Below are 26,337 nucleotides of genomic sequence, written 5' to 3' on the forward strand. Positions count from 1 at the left end.
CAGAAAGGAGAGAAGTACTGGCTTGCCAGTTGTGCCACAGGAAAGCAGGAAAAATAGAGCACTATGTCTATGTGTCTGATTTTTTGACATAGTGATCCTATCGCATCACACACACAGCCCAAGAGATATACTAAAACATGACTTAATAACATAGATTACTGTTTTATTTATTTATTTATTTATTTATTTATTTATTTTTGGCTGTGTTGGATCTTTGTTGCTGCACGCAGGCTTTCTCTAGTTGTGGTGAGCGAGGGCTTCTGTTTGTTGTGGTGCACAGGCTTCTCATTGTGATGGCTTCCCTTGTGGAGCATGGCCTCTAGGCACACGGCCTTCAGTAACTGTGTCTCGTGGGCTTTGTGGGATCTTCCTGGACCAGGGCTTGAACCTGTGTCCCCTGCATTGGCAGGCAGATTCTTAACCACTGCGCCACCAGGGAAATCTCACATAGATTACTATTGATATTTTTCTTCCCTTGGGAAAAAGTCAAGAAGGACAAGAGCTGTTCTTCCACTCTACAGTTTCACTTATTGGCAAAACAGACCCCAATGGTCCATGCATGTACATATGTACATTTAATATGTTATTAAATTGGTGTTTGTTCATTAGCTGATAGAAATCTATTTTAAAAGATGAGCTTTGTAAGTTGTTTTTAAAGAGGTTATAATCAGTGATTACAGTGTGGGGCCCCTGCTTTAAAAATTGAAATTTAGCAGTTTCCAATTCTTATTAATTTCCTTATCATCAGAGTGGTTTACCATAGCACTAATATCTATTTTTGATACTCTCCATTGTTCAGGAGGAACTATATTGGAATTTTAATGCTTTGAATAATCTATAAATTACAAATACAAATTCTTCCTGGTTGATTGAGCCCCATTCTTCTGGCAATGTGAGGACGTGCTCTTGAAGAGACACGTTTGATTTGAGCCAAAGACACGTGTTTAATTGCATTTACCCCACAAACATCACTGAGCTAGTTACTCTGGCCAGGCACTGTGTTGTCCCTAAGATCCAAAGATGACTCAGTGTGATGGGTACTTAGATGAACATGGAAGTCTTTCTCAGCTAGACAGCCTGCAGTGTTACGAAGCAGAGCAGTGGGAAAGGGAGGATTTGTTCATTCCTCACAGCAAGGCGATGGAAGAGGCTGCTCTCGGAATGTGAAGAATGTCAAAATCCATGCCTTTGAGGACCTTACAGTCTAAAAGGGCAAAGATGGAGTTAATCAGCTGCCAAATACTTATACGTTAGGGTATAAGGAGGGTTCAGAAGGACAGTTACGGTGTTATTGTAACTCAAGAAATCATCTACATTTAATGTTTAATTTGGAGAGCTGCCCCATGTATAGAGAACAAAAGCAAAGAAATATCCTCTGACAGAATTGGACCAAGGGTAAGCTCTGTGGCTAAGATGGCAAATTCATGTTGTTGTAATATAGAGGCAGAGGCAGATATCACAGGGGTCTACCTCAGGGAAAGAGGTCACAAAGTGAAAGCTGAACTTAGTAGCTGGCCATACAAAGAGACAAAGATTCTCTAGGGCTATTTAAAAAAAAAAAAAAGAGGAAGAGATGGTGAAAGTGGCATTGAAAAAATACAGGGAAGTAAATAGATGGATTTCAGAGGTGGGAGGAGGCCTAGAATGGCAACAAACAACAGAAATAGTTAAATTAACAAGCATTAAATTAAATTAATAGTTAATTAAGTCGACCAAAAGCAAGAGAGAAGGGGAGAGAAAGGGAGGGAAAGACAAAATTCAGAAAAAGAAAACAGAGAAAAAACATTAAAGGAAAAGTGAGAGAACCGTAGATAAACTCACATGCCAGAAACTATAACAATACTGGAGAAAGGGGAAGTAATCTAGAGCCTGAAGAAGGGAGGCAAAATGAGAGTCATTTAGAGAATAAGAGGTCTTAGGGAAAAGTCTTGAAGAATTAAGAAAAACTACACACATGGATTAAAATAGAAACATAAAATATAAATAGTAATTCATTCAACACGAGGTCTATGGAGATTATGAAAAGTCAGAATTAAGTTTTCTAAGACAAGACTATCCAAAGAGAGTGTAGTTTAGGGGCTCTTCAATGATAAAGAGTGTGGAAAACACTATACAAGTGTGAGCTTGTGACAAATGAAAAAATATAGAATTTTGGACGATGTTTTTGATCAGAAGATTCATTGCACGACTGTAGATATGAATCACATGAAGAAAAGATGGGATTCCTGAACATTTGTGGATCTCTTCCCAACTCTCCTCCTCCTCCCCTCCCAGAAAAAGAAGAAGGGGAAACTTAAGGAATATTCCTTTGTCTCATTATAAAAGAGCTTTATTGAGTTTTTCTGCTGTGCTCCATAGATCTGGAGCTAAATTTAAAATAATCAAGAAATTAATATTTAGATTCAGTGCACAGGAGCAAGTAAACTTGATAAGAACTAGGTGGTGCTGGTGGGAAGGGAGTTGGGGAGAATGTCACTAGCAATAACATAGGCAAAGATTTCTAATCAGGCAAAGGCAAAATATCAAAATTAAGTTCATACAGGCTAAAAAGTTTATAGGGCTTTATGGAGGATGAACAAACCTCTCATTCCTCAGGGAGAAAATATTAAACATAATGAGCTAATCATAGGAGGAGAAATTCAGCTCATTTTTCAAGATATAAGAGAATAAGGACACAGAGATTTTAATGATACAAAGAAACTTCCCAAAGGGAAGAATAAATTTTAAGGCTTTAGAGAGCAAAACAGCTATTCCCAGACACAGATATGATTAATGGAAGGCAACTATAATAAGGGGAAAAAGCAAAGATAAGAGGGAAATTTTAAATGAAAAACAAATGAGAGAAATAGACATGCAAAGAGACAAGTTGATGCGTGAAAAAAGATCCAAGTAGAAATAAATATATGACTTACAAACAACTGGGCATGGAGGAAGGCACATGAGGGTGACGCTGCCTTTGGACAACACGAAGGTAGAGTCATACGTCTCCAAAATGAAGGCTGAAAACAACGGGATTATCACAGAACTAGTTCAAGACAAGAAAAGTTGTAAGTTTATAATGAATATAAAAACATAAGATTACTAAAACTTTATATGCTGAACAAGATAGAAGAAAAATCAGGGGGCAAGAGGTCTTAAAATCTTTAAGAACATGGCAACATTATTTGCAGCAGGAGATTTTTATTTACCTTTGGTACATTTTAGAGCAAGGTTTTAAAAACTAAAAATAATATATGAATATGTAATTAATCCAATAAATTAAGATAAATACTGCAGTTAACATTCTATTATTAAAGAATATATGAACACAAATATTTCTTCATCCAAAAAACTAGAAAAGAGAGAGATGGGAGCAGGTCTAGAAAGAAGGAATTAACAAAACAAAAACCCAAATTAATTGAGGAGAAATCCTAAAATTAATATAAATGATATTATCTGCAGTTCTATAGCAACAAATTCCTAGGAAAATATCATTTGCCAAAATGGACCCAGAGAAATGGAAAGTTTAATAGAAGAGATTGAAAAAGTGATTGAAAAATTACAATTTTTTAGAAAGCACCAGGCCCAGATAATTTTATAACTTACTCTCAGAAACTCAAGTGGGAAAACAAAACACTAAACATTTTAGTTGGAATTGGTCTAATACATTTCTTATGAAAGTCATTTGCTTGCTGTATTTTTTAAGAGTGCCTTTGGTCTCATTTTGAAAGTAATGCAATAAAACTTCTCTCAAATAAATTATAAGGGGGAGAGTATAATAAGCTCTATAATTTCCTTTTTAAATGCCCTAAATGAGTTAAAGCAAATCAGGAGAGAACTTCCACAAGCTCTCTTGTCCATATCCACCCACGTTCTTGCCTCTGGCCCCTGTATTCTCTCTGCCTTCTCTTATGTCCATGCTCCTCTCTTGTCATAGCAAAAAGCATCACCCCCTCTTGCACCTTAGAGCACAATCCCTTTTGCCCCTCAAGGGAATTGTCCCAGGAATTCTCTCTCTTCTATCCTACATCAACAATTTTTTCTGTATTTACTAGATCATTCCCATCAGCATAAAAGCCTGCACATATATATATATATATATATTTGTTTTTTATATTTATATTTACATGTTTACCTAATTTTTCCTCTCCACCACTATTCCATTTTTCTCCTCTTTATAGCATAACTCTCTAAAGAGTTATCTCCAGTTTCTCTTTTTCATTTTCCCTTAAAGCATTAGGCTCCAACACTTCACTGAAATTACTCTCATGAAGTCACCAGTGGCCTATATGTTTCTAAAGCCAATGGTCAATTCTCAGTCCTTATTGCATTTGAGCTATTAGAAGCATTTGACACAGTTGATCAATGTCCTCTCCTTGAAGTATCTTTTTTACTTGGCTTCTAGAACACAACATAGCCTGCTTTACGTCTCTGGCTACTTCTTGGTTTCCTTTGCTAGTTCCTCCTCACCTGCACCACCTCCAAACATTGAAGTGCCCTGGACTTATTCCTTGGACTCCTTCTCATCTACAATTACCATTGTGATCTGCTTAAATACCATACATAGAGTTCTGGCTCCCAAACTGTATCTCCAGTCCAGACCTCCTTCCTGAACTCCAGATGATTTCCACATACCTACTTGACAACTCCATTTGGATATCTATAAATTATCTCAAACTTAGCATTAGCAAAATTGAACTCCTGGTGGTTCTCACTCATCTCACAACCTGATTCTTCTACAGTTTTCTGTATCTTAATTAATGGCAACTCCATCCTTCCGATCACTCAGGGCAAAAACTTTGGTGTCATCCTTACATTTCTTTTTCCTAGCAACTATATAAGTCATCAGCAAATCCCGTTAGTTGCAGCTTCAAAATTTATCAAGATCCAACTAATTCTTCTCACCTGCTACTACCTCAGTCTAAACCATCATCAATTTTTGTCTAAACCGTCATCAGCAACCTCCTAACTGGTCTTTCTGCTTCTGCTCGTCTCTGTAGTCCATTCTCAACACAACAGTGTGATGAGCCTATTAAAATGTAGGTCATATCGTATCACATATCATACCTGCTCAAAATCCACTGGTGGCTTTCCATTTCACGTACAAAGTCCTTACAGTGACCTACGAAATCCTATTTTCTCCACCTCCCACTCCCCATAAGTTTTCTCTGACCTCATCTTTAATTCTCTTGTCCCTCAATCCCTTAGCTATTCCTCAAACATACCAGACACAGTCCCACTCAAGGAAATTAGACTCCTTGCTCCCTATACAGGGAATGCTCTTTACCCAGATATCCTCTTGGTCAGCTCCTTTCCTTTCTTCAGCCCCTTACTCAACTATCACCTTCTCCTGGCCTCTTTAATCTAAAATTCCAACCTACCACCACCAATCCTGCCACACCTTATCTCCTTACTGTGCTTTACTTTTTCTCCTTTGCACTTAGCACTAACATCCCATTCATATTCTCTATGTATCATTTATTCTGTCCCCTCAATAGAATAGAAGGTACATAGATTTTTATCTTTTTTATTCAATACTATATTCCCCAGAACCTAGAACAGTGCCTGGCAAAAGTGAGTATTATGGAATGAATAAATGATTGATTGGTTGCTGTGTTGTTTTGTTGACATCTTTGTTCATTTATTTTAATGAATAAGAAAATCTTTTAATTAGTTTGTCAAGTTTTGTGTGCAAATGTGGCTTCTAAAACATCGTAAATATGTTCAACACCTATCTTGCTTATATTAGTGAACTGTCTCAAAAACATTTTTTACATAATTTGAAAAGTTCAGATTTTATCTTAGCTCCTATTCAAATTAACACATATTCTTTTAAATTTTATTTATTTACTTATTTACTTATTTATTTTTGGCTGCATTGGTTCTTCATTGCTGCGCACAGGCTTTCTCTGGCTGCGGTGAGCAGGGGCTATTTTTCATTGCAGTGCATGGGCTTCTTAGTGCAGTGGCTTCTCTTGTTGCAGAGCATGGGCTCTAGGCGTGCAGGCTTCAGTTGCTGCAGCACGTGGACTTAGTAGCTGTGGCGCACTGGCTCAGTTGCTCCGTGGTATATGGGATCCTCCTGGACCAGGGATCAAACCCATGTCCTCTGCACTGGCAGACGGATTCTCAACCACTGCACCACCAGGGAAGTCCCCATATTCTTAATTAGTGACATAATTGGGAACTTTTACTGAAGTAATGTTACCTCCATGCAGATTAACCAATGAGCTTTATTCTTTCAAGTAGAGTAGTATCTTGGGAGCTCTGCTGATAAAAAAGATGTATTCCTGAACTGCTTTGTTAAACACCCACTGTGCACAAGGCACAGTGCTAAACCAGATTCTCACTCAGGGAGTGAGGTCCAGACCTTTATCATACCATGACAAAGCTACTGTATTAGTCTTCTAAGTGGTCTCCTGTTCGCTATCTCTTCCTTCCTATGTGGACATTGTACCTGTTTCCAGAGCAGTATTACCAATGCAGACTTATGGTTATATCATTACTCTACTTCGAAATCTTCACGGCTCCCCTTTCCTGTTAAATAAAATCCAGTCTCATAAAATGGACATGCAAACCTTCTAGAGTCCAGTTGCAATCTGAATATGTTTCTACTTTGCTCTCCAATGGGATTTTATACTTACTGACCCTTGTTAAATTTTCCACCTCTTTACCTCTCCTCATAATACTCCAGCTGGAAGATTTATTGAGAACTCATAGCTAAGCTGGAGTGGTAGTATGATCAGCACAGAATGTAGTGGTATTACTGGTCCCTGTGATGCAGGCTCTAAATTACTATTAAAAGAATTTAAGGTTCCTTTTCTCTTTTTTACCCACAGTGCTCTGTGGGCTTACATTTAGCTGATAATTAACCAAATACTCCAGGTCTTATTTATATGACCATCCATCAAGCCGAGTTTTACACATTCTTAGTATAGTTTGAGAATTCAATGCAACCCTGTGCATTTGGCCCTCCTGCAATCACTGCTTTTCTTTTTGAAACTGTATATCTCTTGATTATGCCATCTCCTCCACTTCCATTATTACCTTAGCCCTTGTCAGCTTAAGTCCCTTATGAAACAAGCAGGGAGAGAGGAAGAGAGAAAGCAAGAGGAGGAAAGGAGCATCATTCCTCACATCTGAAACTATGCTCAGCCCCCTTCTCTTTCCAAATCATTTCATATATAGCTACCAGGAAAACAAAATCTTTCTATAGTCAAAGCTGATGATCCTGTCCCTCCGCAGAAAAATTCTCTAGATGGTTCTCCATTACCTTCATCGTGGCCTCAGTCCTTTTGTAACTCATTTCCCACCCTCATCTCCAGCCTTATTTCTCACCACTTCTCATGCCACTTGCTCTCTCTGTCTCTGGCTTTTGCACATGCATCACCCTGGGTTGACAGCATCAGTCCTGGTTAACTGTAATTCCTTCTTCAAGATTCAGCTCTCATACCTCCTCCTCTAAGAAGCCTTCCTTGTCCCCCCTAGGGTGGGATGTGTGGGTGCCCTAGCTCCCTGTTCCAGTGGCACCAGATTCTGCCTCATTGGGATGCTCATTACACCGGTTTAGAATTGCCTGTTCGCGTTTCTTTCTCCCCATCACTAGACTTTGAGCTCCTTGAGAACAATGAGTGTGTCTTTCAACTCTACAACTCATACTAAGAACAGTGCCTGGTATGTGTATCAGATTACCTTGCCAATAAAATTATGCCCAATTTTCCTTTTTCTTGCTCATCCAAGAAGAGTCCGGGGCAACATAAAAAGGAACATGGTAGAAATCAATTTAAGCAAAAGCAAGATTTCAATGTTGTAATCTTTTAACTAACATAGTGAGTATTCAAACTTTGCTATGCGTTGTCAGTCCATTACAAAGAATACATAGTGAAGGTGACAATAACTAAAGCTATTAATGAGATTATTTTAATGTATCCTCTCTGTAAAACTGAAAATAAAATAAAATAATCCATCATAAATGGGGATTCTCTGAGACCCAATTTCTTGGTGCCAATTGCATAGTGAAACAAACACTGGATTTTCCAATCTGGGAAAATGAAAGACATTTAGATCCTGATGGATATGTCTTTCTGTGACAGATGAGTGCCTCAAAGACAACTGAGCATCGCCCTTTGGTCGTGGCCATGTTGAATGTTATTTAACATGGATAATGAGGAATAGGTTTTACTGGCATGAGGGAGTTAGATATTCTCTGAAAGATTACTGAAGGCCTCTTTTCTGAGATGCTTTAAGTATACATTTCTCAACGGTAGTCCTCTGTAGGTCTATCCAGTCAAAAGTCTATAATCATTAAGCCCCAAATATTCTTAAAATAATGATGGGCTTCTCTTTCTACAACTATACTTTCCTGATCATTAAATTGTTAATAAAGTTAACCTATTTATTAATAACTATTTTATTCTCCAGACTATGTCAGTGTGTGTGTGTGTGTGTGTGTGTGTGTGTCTTAATACATCTAATGGTAAATTGCTTATCAGAAACACAGCTGTGGTCACCCTTCTATAATAGTACCTAGGTAATTATCAATTGATTAATCTGTATATTTTTAATGACTTGGTTCCCTACTTCCCTAAAGAAGCAGAAAGCTGTTTTAAAGTCTAAGATAACTGAGACTTCATTACTTGTTGCAAAATAGAATTCATTTAAAGCGGTAGAGTCCCACTGGGGAATGCTAACATAAATAATTACTACTATACACAATCTACCAAAATGAGCAGTTTCATTGCATTTAATGATAGTAGCATCTTCAAGTGTGATTTACATTTATATCTCTAATGAAAATTAGTATATTCTTCACACTTTCTGATTTTTCTATGTTTCTTCTGTGGCAGCATAACTTCTTACTACTGGTATTTGCTTTTGTAAATTAGAGTAATGTTTGTGGCAAGCAATGGATGAATGTGTTCTGCTAAGGACCTAGACTTGTATCATTCAGCTCCTTGTTAAAATCTTCTATGTTACAGTCCACATTTCAATTTAATTTCTTTTAATCTGAAATGTGTCTTGAGTACCTTCTATGAGTTTATCATAATACAGTACTTTGTGTCTCCAACTAGAAAAGTTATATTAAAAGACTAGGAAAAGTGACCTGTACAGCCTTCATTGAAAAAATCTGAATGACATTAAATAATAGTTACCATATCTGTAACATTTGTTCTGTGTCAAAAGGTGTGGTATATACTTCACATGAACTATTTCTAACCCTAGCAGTGGAAGTAATTTAAAAATAAAAATGTAATTATTTCCCCCATTTTGCTGATGACAAAACTGAAGCTTAGAGTTCAGTAAATTGGTGACCAAGGACAATGCTAGAAGGTGGGTGGACCAATATTCTAACACAAGTGTGTTTGATGTCAAAGTGTGGGCGTTCATTCTGACACAAGGCCATAATTAAGAGTACAGAGGTGCCCAAAGCTTGTATTTTACCTCTCATTGTCTCTTCTTCCCAAACTCAAGAAAGACAGAGACTCTGACCAAGCATTTTCCTGCCTTGTCCATAGCAGAACATATACTAACAGTGCCCTGGTTCACAGGGTTAGGAATCAGTATGTCATTCAGCTGGTAATTTTCCTTTCTTTGACTTCTGGCAGAAGCTCTCTCTAGAGCCAGAGCCAATTGTTTTTCTCTAATGACTTAGAGGGAGGTTAGCCTGAGGCTATCCTGGGAACTGCGAGTCTATTTATCATCTTTTTCTTTATTCCATGGATGGTATCCAACATGCAGCTTTGACTGGCCTCATGGGGACAGGCATGTTGTTTCCACTTTAAAAGGAGAAACACTGATAACAAGATTTGGCTATTTTCTAGAATTATGAATATAATTTTAAGCAATTATAAAAGTATATGCATACTTATTAAAACTTATTCCTTGCACCAAAGATAATACATTTATTGAGGTGATTTATTTGCATTTGAATGTGGTAAATAATAGAAATGAGACATGTTAAAGATTCTGAGAACCTCCATAGCTTGGAAACTTGTGAGAATATATAATTAACCATTTACAACAGAAAACAATTAACATACCCCTTAACTAGGAATAAAGATTTGGAGTAAGACCACAAGTCAAGCACCCATCCCAGGCGTTAGAACCTGAGGATGAGATCTCATTTGCTCACTGAAATAGGACTCTTCTCCTAGAAAGAGTCCAGTTTATTCATTCCTAAAATAATTATAGGCAATGCCTTTTTTAAAAGAATAGAATTTCTTTTTATTAAGACAGAGAAGCAAGATGAGCACTGCTTCTGGACTTTGGCCTCACCTCTCTTCCTCACTTTTTGCCTTTGCTCCTCTTTGCCAGGTTTCTAGCCAACACCACTTTCAGAGGCCTCAGTGGTTCCATCAAAGTAAAAGGTTCCACTATCATCAGCTCAGAAAACAACTTTTTCATCTGGAATCTGCAACATGACCCCATGGGAAAGCCAATGTGGACACGCTTGGGCAGCTGGCAGGGGGGGAAGATTGTCATGGATTATGGAATATGGCCAGAGCAAGCCCAGAGGCACAGAACCCACTTCCAACACCCAAGTAAGCTACACTTGCGAGTGGTTACTCTGATCGAGCATCCGTTTGTCTTCACACGGGAGGTAGATGATGAAGGCTTGTGCCCTGCTGGCCAACTCTGTCTAGACCCCATGGCTAATGATTCTTCCATATTGGACAGCCTTTTTAGCAGCCTTCATAGCAGTAATGATACCGTGCCCATCAAATTCAAGAAGTGCTGCTATGGATATTGCATTGATCTACTGGAAAAGCTAGCAGAAGACATGAACTTTGACTTTGATCTTTATATTGTTGGGGATGGCAAATATGGAGCCTGGAAAAACGGGCACTGGACTGGGCTGGTGGGTGATCTCCTAAGTGGGTCAGCCCACATGGCAGTCACTTCTTTCAGCATCAATACTGCACGAAGCCAGGTGATAGATTTCACCAGTCCTTTCTTCTCCACCAGTTTGGGCATCTTAGTGAGGACCCAAGACACAGCAGCTCCCATTGGAGCCTTCATGTGGCCTCTTCACTGGACAATGTGGTTGGGGATTTTTGTGGCTCTGCACATCACTGCCATCTTCCTCACTCTCTATGAATGGAAGAGCCCCTTTGGTATGACTCCCAAGGGGCGGAATAGAAGTAAAGTTTTCTCCTTCTCTTCAGCCTTGAATGTCTGTTATGCCCTCTTATTTGGTAGAACAGCAGCCATCAAACCCCCAAAATGCTGGACTGGAAGGTTTCTGATGAACCTTTGGGCCATTTTCTGTATGTTTTGCCTTTCTACATACACGGCGAATTTGGCTGCTGTCATGGTAGGTGAGAAGATCTATGAAGAGCTTTCTGGAATACATGACCCTAAGGTAATACTTCCTTTTACTCTAGATTTCCTTATTGTCCATTATAACTCCATATATCGTGTCTTATGCTGTAGTATGTCTATATTCTTTCATCTAACACAAGAATGTTCTCTGTACCATCCGTAGAGACTAGTCCAAAAAGTCTGTTGCCTGGTTGCACTAAATATTTCATTGTTTTATTAAATGAAACAAAAAGAGTGAGGGATGTTTGTAAGAGATGTTTGTTTCAGAGAAAGTCTTTCTGGTAGAAACATCTATTAGTGACGTTAGTTAACCATCTGGCAGAATGGCTATCAGGGAATAGTCTTACAAAGTATTTTCACCCATAGTAAACTTCAAAAACAGATTAATTACTTCTCTTTGGAATTAATGGAAATAAGTAGTAAGGTCCATATTTTAAATAGTAAAGAATCTTTTTTCACCGTGAGAAATTATAAAATGGAAAGAACTAACATTTTTATCATAAGCACCCAAAGTCAGATGCTAGAAACTCAATGGGTATAGATAAGGAGTACGGAGCTCACTGAGGTGGTAAGATTAGCTAGGAACAGGGTGTCCTTGTATAGTAAGGAAAGCTGATCACCTTTGGGTTGGAGGAGGGTGCCAACAGTCATGTTACAACATACAAGAATATTCAAGAAAACTGTATCTATTCTAGGCTGCCTTTGATATGCTAGGCATCTGACCCTAAGGGTAGAAGGAAGGAGAGGGGTGGAGTTCAGGTAAGCAGGTAAGGCAGTGGTGATACTTGAGTAAGGACAGCCTTGTCTATGTTCTCTCTGGATTGAAACAAGACCTCTTCCGGTAACTGGGAGTGCGGAGAACTTGGTCCAGCCTCGCAGGAGGAGGTTGTCAGGGCTCAAAGCAATTAGAATAGGACTCAAGGGAGTACTACAGTCCCAATGGGGAACAGATTCAGAGCAGAATTGTATTCCAATGCTTAGGACCCATCGAGGAGAAAGTGGAGAAAGCTGCAATTCAGTGGGCACACCCAGGACACACTGTGTTTAAAGCAACTTGAGCTAAGCTGAGCATTTCAAACTGTGAAACACTCATCATGCCTTTTCAAATATCCCTTTTCACATCAAATCTCATGGTATTGAACCATTTACTACATATTTTTATCAAACATTTAAAATTAATTGCACAGAGCATGAACAAATAGGACACTTACAACTGTCTTTGTTAAATGATGGAGTGGCTCAGGGGGCTGGTGGCAGCTTTAGAGAATTCTCATAAATGGTTTGGATTAGGATATATGGTCTGTTCTGCAAACAAATGAACATGAGAAATTTGATCCATATGCTGAAAACCTCCCTCTAAGAGACATGAACCTCATAAAAAGATTCAACAAACAGTGGGTCATTGACTAGGCAATGAATTGCGTCCCTTCTTAATGTGCACTGAGGACTTTAGGTTATCAGCTGGAAAGTGGTGAACACAAATAAGTTCTGTAGTATAAATACATGTGTTACCCTAAGGAGAGATTTCCTTGATGTTTCAGCATTCACACTGCACTGGTATTAGCAGCCTCTGTTTATTCTTTGCCTCAATAAGCCTGTAGATCTCCCAAAGTTTCATCATCTTAGTAGTGGCTTACTCAGATTTTTTTTGCAAGAATCTTGCAACGTGATGCTTAAGTTACAAACTCAACTTGAAACCATTCAATGCAGTCTTGTATAAGAAACAATCTAATACATATGCCTGTTGTTGTGATGATTCCAGACCATTATCGTATGTAAAAAGGTGAAAATAATACTGACTAGAGTTTCATTAATTAGAACCAAAAATTACCAAAATTGTCATGGATGTTACACATGGGAAACCTGAAACAATGATTATTTTAGGAATTAAAAAGAAAAGCATAGGGCTTCCTAGGTGGCGCAGTGGTTAAGAATCCGCCTGCCAATGCAGGGTACATGGGTTCAATCCCTAGCCTGTGATCCACAACTACTAAGCCCATGTGCCACAACTATTGAAGCCCACGCGCCTAGAGCCCGTGCTGTGCAACAAGAGAAGCCACGGCAATGAGAAGCCCACGCACCACAACGAAGAGCAGCCCCCGCTCACCTAAAGAAAGCCCGCGTGCAGTAACAAAGACCCAACACAGAAGTAAATAAATAAATTTATTTTTAAAAAAAGAAAAGCATAAAGATAAATCATACACAGCAATAAAAGTTTTTTTAAGCAAAAAGGAACAACCATTCCATCCCCAACTCCACCAGAATAAAAAGGTGACATTTTTATAAATTTAACCCAGCCTACAAAACAAAGTGAGAAGAAATGGACCATGTCAATTTTGTGTTACATCTAGTAAGGTCTTAATGAAGTAGGACAAGGCTAAATCTAAAATATTTTCAATTTTAAGTAATAAATGAATTTCCACTAAGGTTTCCCAAAATGTAGATCTCTTTCCTAATGCTGTTTCTATATTAAAGTCTCTCACTTTTTTTTCCTATATAAAGACACCCAGATTATTTGACAAAGCAATACTTGACTTCTGGACTTCTGGCAAATAATGTTGGTGACAGAACTGTTCAGTTTTCATCCAGATGTATGGTATTATGCAGATGACATAATGTCCTCACCTTCCCATAAAGAGGCATGATCAAAATAATTTCCATACCCTTTCAGTCATTCAGCATTCATTCTTAAGTACTTTCCACTCACTCACATGAGCTCTTTTCTCTCCTACTAGTGCTCAATTCTTTGAGTGACTCTATCCTTTTTTTTATACTAAATGATGTGGAGAAATTCAGAAGTAAATAAGTCAAGTAGGGAAGAAAAGATAAAAAGATTAAAACACAAGGAGATGGGACTTCCCTGGTGGTCCAGTGGTTAAGAATCCACCTTTCAATGCAAGGGATGTAGGTTCAATCTCTGGTCAGGGAACTAAGATCCCACATGCCCCAGGGCAACTAAGCCACCCAACGATATTACTGAGCCCGTGTGCTCTGGAGCCCATGTGCCACAATTAGAAAGAAGCCCACACGCCACAACTAGAGAAGCCCTTGCAAAGTAACGAAAATATCCCTCATGCTGCAACTAAGACCCGACGCAGCCAAATAAATAAATAAATACACTAGGAGAAACAACTGAGAAAATTATAAGCATTCTGAAGTTTAGAAACAAATGAAATACATCAAAGTTCAAGGAAAGGGTGATCACCTTCAAAGGAAAGCTTAATTAATAAGATAAAGTGTGTGCTTATTCTTGAAGACTTGGAATGTGGACATGTGCGTCGAGAAGGGAAGAATGGACATTCCAAGCAAAAGAACAGAATGAAATACTTGGAGGTGGAAAGTATAAAGCACAGTCAGCATATCTGGAGGAGTTCACTTTACCACAGCATGAAAGGAAGGAGAAGATCCAAGTCTGAAAAGTAAGTTCGGTTGAGATATCAGAGGATCTTTGATTGGGCTAATGAAAGTGAACACTTGACACTAGAGATCCATTGACATTTTTGAACAATGGAAGAGCACAGAGGAGCAGAATTCATTTAGGATGGTTGTTTCGGCAGCAGCATGTAAACATGATTAGAAGAGAAAGACTGGACAGAGTTGAAGTTATAGCTATTGTCACTGATAGAAAGAAGAAAGCATCAAGAAACATTGTGGTGACCAGATCAGTAGGATTTGGCAATTAATTGGGTGAGAGGCAACAAAGAGTCACACCTTCAAAGTTGCAAGCCTGAGTGTCTGAGAGGATGGAACCATTCAAGGAAGCAGAAAAGGCAGTTTATGGGCTAGAAAATATGGTGATCAGTTTGGTTTCATACTTGGCATTTTAATATCTGTGTTGGACATCCAGGTGTTTCCTAACATCCAGCAGGTATTAGGAAACGTGGAGCCAGAGTTCAGGAGGGACATTGAAGCTGGTGGGTATCGAGGGCAGAGAGGTGATACTGGGTATTAAAGCCCTGGGGGAGTATGAGATCGCCAAGGAAGAAGGCAGTAGGGAGAAAAAGTGCTGTTTGAGGAGAAGCAGCAGGCACAAAGTTGGAACATGGGTTTCTGGAGAGATGAGGTGGAAGATGAGGAGATAAAAGTATCTTGAAGCAAAGTCATGCACGCCCTTGAATGCCTCTCTGTAGATTGAATTTTAACTTTCTGAAGTGAAGATTGATATTATCCCATCGGCCAAGGTGGTTATCAAAGAGGAGAAAGGCTGATCAGTGCCCAGTCCAAACCATGAGAATTAGCGTGTGTGTGTGTGTGTGTGTGTGTGTGTGTGTGTGTGTCTTTTAATGTCTGATGGAACTGGGTTTATGTGGTTTGCTTTTTTCCAGTATTTTTCAAGATTCTGTTTTCATAGCATTTTAGTTCTGAGAAGTGAAAAGGTATCATTTACATAGAAGTCACAGATCTCCTGTGGTTCCCTTAGGGTATTTGTTTTTCCATGCAAGGTGAAAATCTCCTAAATCTGAAGGAGAGGTGATTTATATAGAGTGTTGGTCACACTCTGAAGATTCTTCCACCCCTTACTCATGATCTGTCTCATTTCTTTTAATATCTTTTCATCCCTGTCACCTACTGGGTATCAGGACAATTCCCATTGTACTAAGCTGCCATTTTCATTGTTTTCCCTACTCACAGCTCATTTAATTCACCTCAGGCAAGTTTTCCTGTGCCTCCACATTAATGCTTTTGAACACCTGCTTCCTTCCCTTCTCTAACTCTTCTTTAGTTATGTTGGGATAATCTCCCCATGTCTCCCTATTATAATTGTGTGCCTGAAAACTTTGAGAATAACAACTCCCAGACTTCCCCAGAAGCATTTTTTAAGTGGCAGGGCAGGAATAAAGATGCAGACATAAAGAACAGACTTGAGGACACAGGGCGGGAAGGGGAGGCTGGGACGTAGTGAGAGAGTAGCATTGACGTATATACACTAGCAAATGTAAAATAGCTAGTGGGAAGCTGCTGCATAACACAGGAGATCAGCTCAGTGCTTTGTGACTACCTAGAGGGGTGGGACAGGGAGGGTAGGAAGGAGTTTCAAGAGGGAGGGGACATGGGGATATATGTATACATATAGCTGATTCACTTTGTTGTACAGCAGAAAGTAACACAACACTGTAAAGCAATTATACTCCAATAAAGATGTGTGGGGCGGGGGGGCGGGGAGGAAGGAAGGAGGAAAGGAAGGAAGGAAGGAAGGAAGGGAAGAAAAGAAAAGAGAGAGAGAGGGAGGGAGGGAGGGAGAGAGAGAGAGAGAAAGAAAGAAAAAGAAAGGAAGGAAGGAAGGGAGGGAGGGAGGGAGGAAGGAAGGAAGGAAGGAAGGAAGATGCTCCTAGGAATTGATGTCTTCAGCTCTTAGAGGCCACCTAAGCAACATGAATCTAAAAACGAGATTCCTGGGGCTTCCCTGGTAGTGCAGTGGTTAAGAATCCGCCTGCCCGGAGCACTCCCAAACTCATTCTATGAGGCTACCATCACCCTGATACCAAAACCAGGCAAAGATGTCACAAAAAAAGAAAACTACAGACCAATATCACTGATGAATATAGATGCAAAAATCCTCAACAAAATACTAGCTAACAGACTGCAACAGCACATTAAAAAAATCATACACCACGATCAAGTGGGGTTTATCCCTGGGATGCAAGGATTCTTCAATATACGCAAATCAATCAACGTGATACATCATTTCAACAAATTGAAGGATAAAAACCATATGATCATTTCAATAGATGCAGAAAAAGCTTTTGACAAAGTTCAACATCCATTTATGATAAAAGCTCTCCAGAAAATGGGCATAGAAGGAAATTACCTCAACATCATAAAAGCCATATATGACAAACCAAAAGCCAACATTGTTCTCAATGGAGAAAAACTGGAAGAATTCCCTCTAAGAACAGGAACAAGACAAGGGTGTCCACTCTCACCACTGTTATTCAACATAGTTTTGGAAGTGTTAGCCACAGCAATCAGAGAAGAAAAAGAAATTAAAGGAATCCAAATTGGAAAAGAAGAAGTAAAATTATCACTCTTTGCAGATGACATGATACTATATATAGAAAACCCTAAAGACTCTACCAGAAAACTGCTAGCACTCATTGATGAGTTTAGTAAAGTAGCAGGATACAAAATTAATGCACAGAAATCTCTTGCATTCCTATACACTAACAACGGAAGAGCAGAAAGAGAAATTAAGGAAACTCTCCCATTCACCATTGCAACCAAAAGAATAAAATACCTAGGAATAAACCTGCCTAAGGAGGCAAAAGATCTGTATGCAGAAAACTTTAAGACATTGATGAAAGAAATCAAAGATGACATAAACAGATGGAGGGATATACCATGTTCCTGGATTGGAAGAATCAACATCGTGAAAATGACTGTACTACCCAAAGCAATTTACAGATTTAATGCAATCCCGATCAGATTGCCAATGGCATTTTTCACAGAACTAGAGCAAGAAATCTTACGATTTGTATGGAAACTCAAAAGACCCCGAATAGCCAAAGCAATCTTGAGAAGGAAAAATGGAGTTGGTGGAATCAGGCTTCCTGACTTCAAACTATACTACAAGGCCATAGTGATCAAGACAGTATGGTACTGGCACAAAAATAGAAAGGAAGATCAATGGAACAGAATAGAGAACTCAGAAGTAAGCCCAAATACATATGGGCACCTTATCTTTGACAAAGGAGGCACGAGTATACAATGGAAAAAAGACAGCCTCTTCAATAAGTGGTGCTGGGAAAATTGGACAGCAACATGTAAAAGAATGAAATTAGAACACTTCCTAACACCATACACAAAAATAAACTCCAAATGGATTAAAGACCTACATATAAGGCCAGACACTATCAAACTCCTAGAGGAAAACATAGGCAGAACACTCTTTGACATACATCAAAGCAACATCCTTTTTGACCCACCTCCTAGAATCATGGAAATAAAATCAAGAATAAACGAATGGGACCTCATGAAACTTAAAAGCTTTTGCACAGCAAAAGAAACCATAAACAAGACTAAAAGGCAACCCTCAGAATGGGAAAAAATAATTGCCTATGAAACAACGGACAAAGGATTAACCTCCAAAATATACAAGCAGCTCATGCAGCTTCATACCAAAAAAGCAAATAACCCAATCCACAAATGGGCAGAAGACCTAAATAGACATTTCTCCAAAGAAGACATACAGATGGCCAACAAACACATGAAAAGATGCTCAACATCACTCATCATCAGAGAAATGCAAGTCAAAGCCACAATGAGGTATCACCTCACACCAATCAGAATGGCCATCATCACAAAGTCTGGAAACAACAAATGTTGGAGAGGGTGTGGAGAAAAGGGAACTCTCCTGCACTGTTGGTGGGACTGTAAGTTGGTACAGCCACTATGGAAAACAATTTGGAGGTTCCTTAAAAAACTACAAATAGAACTACCATATGATCCAGTAATCCCACTCCTGGGCATATACCCAAAGAAAACCATAATCCCAAAAGAAACTTGTACCATAATGTTTATTGCAGCACTATTTACAATAGCCAGGACATGGAAGCAACCTAAATGCCCATCAACAAATGAATGGCTACAGAAGATGTGGCATATATATACAATGGAATATTACTCAGCTATAAAAAGGGATGAGATGGAGCTATATGTAATGAGGTGGATAGAACTACAATCTGTCATACAGAGTGAAGTAAGTCAGAAAGAGAAAGACAAATATTGTATGCTAACTCACATATACGGAATCTAAAAATGGTACTGATGAACTCAGTGACAAGAACAGGGAAGCAGATACAGGGAATGGACTGGAGAACTCGAGGTATGGGAGGGGGCGGGGGGTGAAGGGGAAACTGAGAAGAAGCGGGAGAGTAGTACAGACATATATATACTACCAACTGTAAAATAGTCAGTGGGAAGTTGTTGTATAACAAAGGGAGTCCAACTCGAGGATGGAAGATGCCTTAGAGGACTGGGGCAGGGAGGGTGGGGGGGAATCGAGGGGGGGGCGTCGGGGAGGGGAGGGAATATGGGGATGTGTGTATAAAAACAGTTGATTGAACCTGGTGTACCCCCCAAAAAAAAAAAAATTAAAATTAAAAAAAAAAAAAAAAAAAAAAAAAAAAAAAGAATCCGCCTGCCAATGCAGGAGACACGGGTTCAATCCCTGGTCCTGGGAGATCCCACGTGCCATGGAGCAACCAAGCCTATGTGCCCCAGCTACTGATCCCTAGTGACACAACTACTGAAGCTCATGTGCCTAGAGCCCGTGCTTCTCAACAAGAGAAGCCACCGCAATGAGAAGCTTGTGCACGGAAATGAAGAGTAGCCCCTGCTTGCCTCAACTAGAGAAAGCATGGGTACAGCAAGGAAGACCCAAAGCAGTCAAATAAATAAATAGATAAATAAATAAAATTTTAGGAAAAAATAAAACATAAAAAATAATAAAAATAAGATTCCCAAGAGTTCCATCTACTGTTTCCTTAAAACTACTTTTCTGTTACATAAAATATATTGAATTATAAAAACAGTGTTTTCTTATTTTTGTGTAAATATTATCTATTTCTAGGCCAAAATTTGGCTATGTTTTTTTTTTTTTTGATATTAGTCTTGGAATCTAAACAATACTTATAAAATATTCCTATGAGAAATGTATTTGGGTGAAAACCTATTGACTTAAAAAGTAAGATTTATGATCTGTATTTATACCCAATCCATCAGTGAATTGAGTCCTGGCTGCATAAACATCTATAACCATGATATTAGATAACTTACAATGACTGTAATAGCTCCATTTTTCTTCTTGGTCATAATTGTTTAGAATGCTGGCTGTACATTTAACACAATTAATAAAACCGTTAAGCGTTGAGTGTGAACATTTTATCACCATTTCAGATTTGAGATTCACTGGCTTCAACCAACCACTTTGAATCACAAATAAAATTAAATGCAAGAGGCTGTGCAGGACAGACCAATTTATGATTACAGCACCCAAGGCAGGTTGGAATGCTTTTTTTTTTTTTTCTGACAAGGGGTTGGAGGGAAGAAATAATCTTGTTGCTGGTTGCTCCTACAGATAACCCCAAGGGAGAGGGACTGGCCTGCTGTGCAAATGAAATTCAAGTAGATAGTTCTGTCCTCACTTAAGTAAACCATTTTTGCCAGAGTAATTTACTTTACACTAAAAATAATATATGTACACGTAGCTTCTCACAGCCTCTCACCAACTCTTCTGGGAAGCAAGCTCCATGCTTCAAAGCGGGTGGGCTCTTAAAACATGAGACCATGAAAGCAAGAATTTATGAGAAATATATTTAATAGAGCTTATATGGGTATTTCTCCGACATAAAACTAGCACTACTCATTATAGGCAATGCAGAAAATAGAGTAATACAGACAGATGGAAGCTAGCACCCACTGCCTCATCATCCAAAGTCATTTCCTCTTAGCCTTTTGGGATGAATGACAGGTAGATAAAAACTGCAGTATTATTTTTACCCAGTGAAGTCTTCATCTGTGTCTATGGTCTAAGGAGTAGACCTGGGCATTCTTAGAACATTCTAGCCATTGACATCCAATCTGCTGAGGTATAAGAGATGAAAAAAATCACTTCATAAATCATAAGGTACACTGAAAAATAAAGCCCTGCCTCTCCTCAGAGAGTTGAATTGACTCAGTTGAAAGGATACATGAGCAGTTAAAATGAACCATTTGCTGATTTAATGCACTTTCTAGTTCTTCTTTTCCAGCTTCTCATATAAAATGCCCCCTTTAGTCCTGTGTCTCTGATATATTTTAGAAAGTCACCTCTTTAGAGGGATTAGGACACTAGTGTCTTTTTTGTACAGGCAAATGATGGTGCTGCTTTAGAAAAACAGTCCTGGTGAACATTCAAGTAAATATTAAAAATTAAATAGTCCTGCCTATGAAGGCAAGAGCAAACTTTAATCAGAAATATTAAAGTAAAGGACACTCACACAGCCCTAGCATGAAATGATACGCATTTTCCAAAATAATAACCTTCACTGATCTTCATATAACAGCACGTGGCTGCCCAATAAAACATACGAATTCATATAATAAAAGCTGGTCTTGAAGAAGGGAGGGGTGCCAGAACTCTAGGGCAAACAAGACGTTGAAAATGCAGTTTGAGGTGAGAGGGAAGAAAACTGAACTACACCAAACCATTTATTTGTTTTTCCTTCAATTCATCCAATAACAGCATCTTCTGCTTCAGGTACCACCCTAGGTGGCTGGGAGTTTACTAGTCAGCAAAACAGACATGTCCTTGCAACATGGAGTTTAGAGGGGAAGAAAGATATTAATCAAAGGAATGCATAAATCAGGTAATGATTTAAAACTGTGGTTAGTTACTGTAAAGGAAAATACAACAGAATCTGAGAGCCTCACAGGAGACCTGATTTGAATGGAGGATCAGAGAAGCCCCTCCCCCACCACCACCCTGAGGAGCGAACATCTGGCTGAGATCTGAAGGATGAGACCTGAAGGAGGCAAATGAGCAAATGAGGAGCTGGGGGAGCTGTTAGAGCATGTCAGGAGAAGAGAACTCAGGGTGACAGGGTGCAGTCATGACCCTCCATCATGAGCTACAAGATTGGAAAGCCAGGAAAGGGGGAACAAGAATAGGACAAGTAATAAACTAGAGGGATTTTATTACCAGATATCCTAGAGAGAAAATTTTTCAAAAGAAGAAAAATCTAAGAAATGCTGTAGTTTGAGTGCAGTGGCACTTCCCATGGGCTCCATGTACTTCTAGATAGAAAACATAACAGGAGAGACATCCAAATTACTCTGGCAACAAAAATTCATGATAGATCAGGGAAGTGTCCTCTATAAGAACTGCATTAAAAGAAAACTGTTTTAATGTATAACATGTAAAAAATGGCTTGGATAAAAAATTGTGCTGATTGTTGCACATTTCTTGTGAATATACTAAAACCATTGAATCATAAATAGGTGGATTGTATGGCATGTGAATTAAATCTTAATAAAGCCATTTTAATAAATTCCAAACAAGCAAACTGCCATATAATCAAACTGAAATACTAAGTATTATATTTAAAGATGTCAAATTTTTCCTTGATTAGCTTATAGGTGTAAAGCAATTCCAATCAAAATCCCAAAGGATTTTGTTAGTTTTTTTTGATTGTTGCTGAATCTTCTAAAAAAAATTGTATCTATACACACACGTATATATGTGTGTGTATATATATACACAATTAAAAAAGAAGATTCAAGGGATTTGTTCTAAATATTGAAATTCTTAATATTAGTAATAATTACAGAAAAGCTAATATTCACTGACCATTCCTATATGCCAAGCACTGTTGTAAATGAGATTAATAAAGTACCTGCCCCCATTAAACAGTCATGGAAATTAACATAGTCCAAGTAAAGCAACTTGCATAGTGTCTTGACAACTAGGGGGTACAAAATAATAATAAAAGTCTTGTCAGATTTTAATACAATATTAATTTCATTTATCTTGAACAATTAGTTCTTTTTCTCTCTCTCTCTTTCATTGTCAGTGTGAACTGGATAAATGGCAAGATTCTCTTTTTGAGCTCAGTTCTAGAGACCTTGGAGGCAAAATTCTTGCACACTAATAGCAGATTTATTGTTGTTGTGGTATGCATTTTAAACATCATTCCTGGCTTCATATAGTTTCTTTTTCTACTTCACCCTATTTTAATTTATGCTATCTTGTATTTTATATGACCTTTAAGCTGCCTTAAATCTTTCCAGGAAGAGAGGAAAGTATATGTTAAGTAATGTTAAAATCAAGTAATAAATAAAGAATATTAACAGCAATTCAGAAGAGAAACAAAATGACCAATAATTTTTTTTAAATATTAAATCTTGGGACTTCCCTGGTGGTCCAGCATTTAAGACTCCACACTCCCAGTGCAGAGGGTCCAGGTTCGATCCCTGGACAGGGAACTGGATCCCACATGCATGCTGCAATTAAAGATCCCATGTGCCACAACAAAGACCCGGCGCAGCCAAAATAAATAAATATTTAAAATATTGAATCTTACTTGTAATCAAAGAAACGCCAACTGAAACAGTAATAAAATGATATTTTTGCCTATCAAAATAGAAGTCTTTTGATAGTTCTCAATCTTGATGGAAGCACGCTTAAGACTAACGCCAGCATACACTGCTATTGTAAATTTTTACAATATGTTCATAAATAAGTTTGGCCATTTATATCAAGAGCCTTAAAAGGGTTCATGCCCTTTCACCCTTGACTTCCACTTCTAGAAATCTGTCCAAAGAAAATAACTTAATATACAGACAACAATTTATTGCAAATATTCACTGCAGCCTTTTCCATAACAGCAAAAACTTGGAAAACACATAAATGTTCAGCAACAGCACAATTAGTGCGTTACAATATTCCTATGTGCTATAAAAATGCATCCAGTAGAGAGGACTTTGGAGAGCTTTTAAAATGTCAAAAAATCAAAATATAATGTTAAGTGAGAAGTTGGGATACAAAACCATATATTATATTTCCAATTCTATAATATGCATATATATACAGGCTATACACAGAAGTGACTAGAAGGAAATATAACACAATGTTAACAGCACTGGTATCTGAGCAGTGTTATTACAGAAAATATTTATTTTATCATTTCCACTTCATATTTTCCACAATGTTCATGTATTATCTGTCATGAGAAAGTGCGTCATAAGCCAAATAAGAATGAGAATAATCCAGACACAAGACAGTAGTCACAACAGCAACATTTGCTGCACATGCCCTCCTGCTGTCTGCAGCCTTTCAAGTCCAGGGAGAGTGGATTCCTCAATGAGTAGCACTTCCACCGTAAAATCTTTACGTCTCTAAGATGCTATGCTTTCACAGAGACTTTTAGAAGCATATTTTCATTCCCATCCAGTTTATTCCCTTCATAGGACTTAAACTGAAATTGTCATGTTATCTATTTGTTTAGTTGTTCATTGTCCCACTGTGTCTTGCTTATCACTGGATCCTCACAGTGTTGGGGAAACAGTAAATATTTTGCAAACGTTCTTCAATTAATGAATGAAAAATGGCAGCATCATTGGAATAGGGCTATAGCATTATGCAGGGATTAATTTGCAATCAATCAATCAATCAAATGCTTCTGATAGGACCACACAAAAACATTCTCATGCTAGATGCTATGGAATGAATAGAAGGAAAGCCCCCCAGTAAGGGACAATGTACCGTGATACAAAGAGCAAAGTCCTGGTGTTGGACAGATCTAAATTTGATGTATAGTTATGTGGAATTTTGCAGGGTACTTGCTATGGCCTGTGTGTCCTCATTTGAGAGGATTACAGGAGATAATGGATGTAAAATATCTATCTGAAGTTCTGATTCCATCCACCACTAGATTATAAAACTTCATGACAGTAGAAATCAGATCTGTCTTATGCACCTGTATTCCTAGAGCCTAAGCATATGTCAGCCACTCATTAAGATAAATATTGAGTAAATAATGGACTTGGCCATGAGGCCAAGCAGAGGTGACCAGCATGTGTCCAGTAGGAAAGAGGCAGAGGGCAGGAGTACCTCTCACTTGCAACTGGAGAGTGTACTCAAGTGAATTTCAAATTATATCCAAGAGTAACCCATAGTGTTTGAGCAATGAGATTGATATAAGCAGATTATCAAAGCAAATAAAACTTAACACTATGATGCCCATAGCAGAGCCAAGGGTCAAAGATGTAGGATCCTTGAATGGGAGTGTAAGACAGACAATGCTGCCACAGCCTGGGTGGTTCTGGGTCCCTGGCAGCAGATTGTGGAGTTAGGTCAGAAACATCTAGTGGTCCAGTAAGGATCAGATACACAGTACATGACACTTAGTAGGAGTTTTAAAAAATGGATATTTCCCTTCACTTCCTGAATGTTCTTCAATTCAAGGAACTTTAAAAAAACCATTAAGACTTTGCTAATTCAGGCTGATAAATGGAAAACTGAACAAATGAGCAGGCAATCTGTTTATTTCCTTACCTACTTCCAAAATAATTTTGAGACAGAATTTTTTAAAGAACTGCAGCTTTATTACTTTCAATTTTTTAAATAACTGCAGCTTTATTACTTTCAAATAGGTACAGTAATTCATACTAACTGCAGCAAAATGTTTTCAATTAGACACCCTGCTTGGTTTCCTTTAATAAATGTCTAACATCACTTCCTTCATTTGAATACAAACAGAAAACGTGCCAAATTTTTGCAAACCTTTCCCTTAAATTAGGGCAAAACTGGCCTATAACTTTTTTTACGTTATTAACTTACTTAGCAAGCACTGTCTTTATACACAGATACTTTCTGTATCAATGAATATGACATAGTATATTGGTAAATATTCACATATATTATGTTGTTATAAACAATTATCCATATACATGTCTATGGACTGTACACATACATTTATATTATATAAAAGTTAAAACAGGTTAAATGGACACACACATTTGTAATTAGGAAGAACTATTACCCCAGGTCACTGCTGGACATAATATGGAAATCACCTGGCTACACCCTTCAACTGCAGGTAAGAGGTGCTCCCACCCTCTGTCTCCATCCTACTGGACTCATCTTGGCCACACCTCACTGCTTGGTCTCACAATCACTCAAAGCATTCAGACCATTCCATACTCAATGTTATGGAATGGATAGATGGAGAGCCCTGGTAGGGGGTGAGATACTGTGATACAAAAGGCAAAGTCCTGATATTGAACAGATAGATGTTTGATGCTAAATGTGATGGTTTGAACTGTGAAGAATCTCATTTTCATGCTCAATAAATATCTATGTGTATCTGAAGACATTGTAGGCAACCCCCAAAGGGACTCCTTTTATGTCTAAAATACATATTTTAGTTACATTAAAAATGTGAATTAAGGATTTTTATGATTTAGTCTCAACTTGACATTTTGGTTCTTAACCGGATCAGAAGCTATGTGATCTAACCACCAGTGTATCCAGTGGCAAGTCAGGAGGCTTAACTGTGA

At 38.3% G+C, this 26,337-nt stretch overlaps 1 protein-coding gene across 1 annotated transcript in view; it reads left to right on the plus strand.

The window, feature by feature from the left end:
- The window catches only part of GRIN3A (glutamate ionotropic receptor NMDA type subunit 3A), a 152,302-nt gene that overhangs the window by 50,704 nt on the left and 75,261 nt on the right, over positions 1–26,337 (plus strand). Inside the window, exon 3 of the mRNA XM_057722448.1 lies at positions 10,294–11,341. Within this exon, the coding sequence (XP_057578431.1) occupies positions 10,294–11,341 (1,048 nt within the window). The remainder of the gene's footprint in view (positions 1–10,293; positions 11,342–26,337) is intronic.

Source organism: Hippopotamus amphibius, chromosome 2 (genome assembly GCF_030028045.1).
Source record: "Hippopotamus amphibius kiboko isolate mHipAmp2 chromosome 2, mHipAmp2.hap2, whole genome shotgun sequence".
Taxonomy (NCBI): domain Eukaryota; kingdom Metazoa; phylum Chordata; class Mammalia; order Artiodactyla; family Hippopotamidae; genus Hippopotamus; species Hippopotamus amphibius.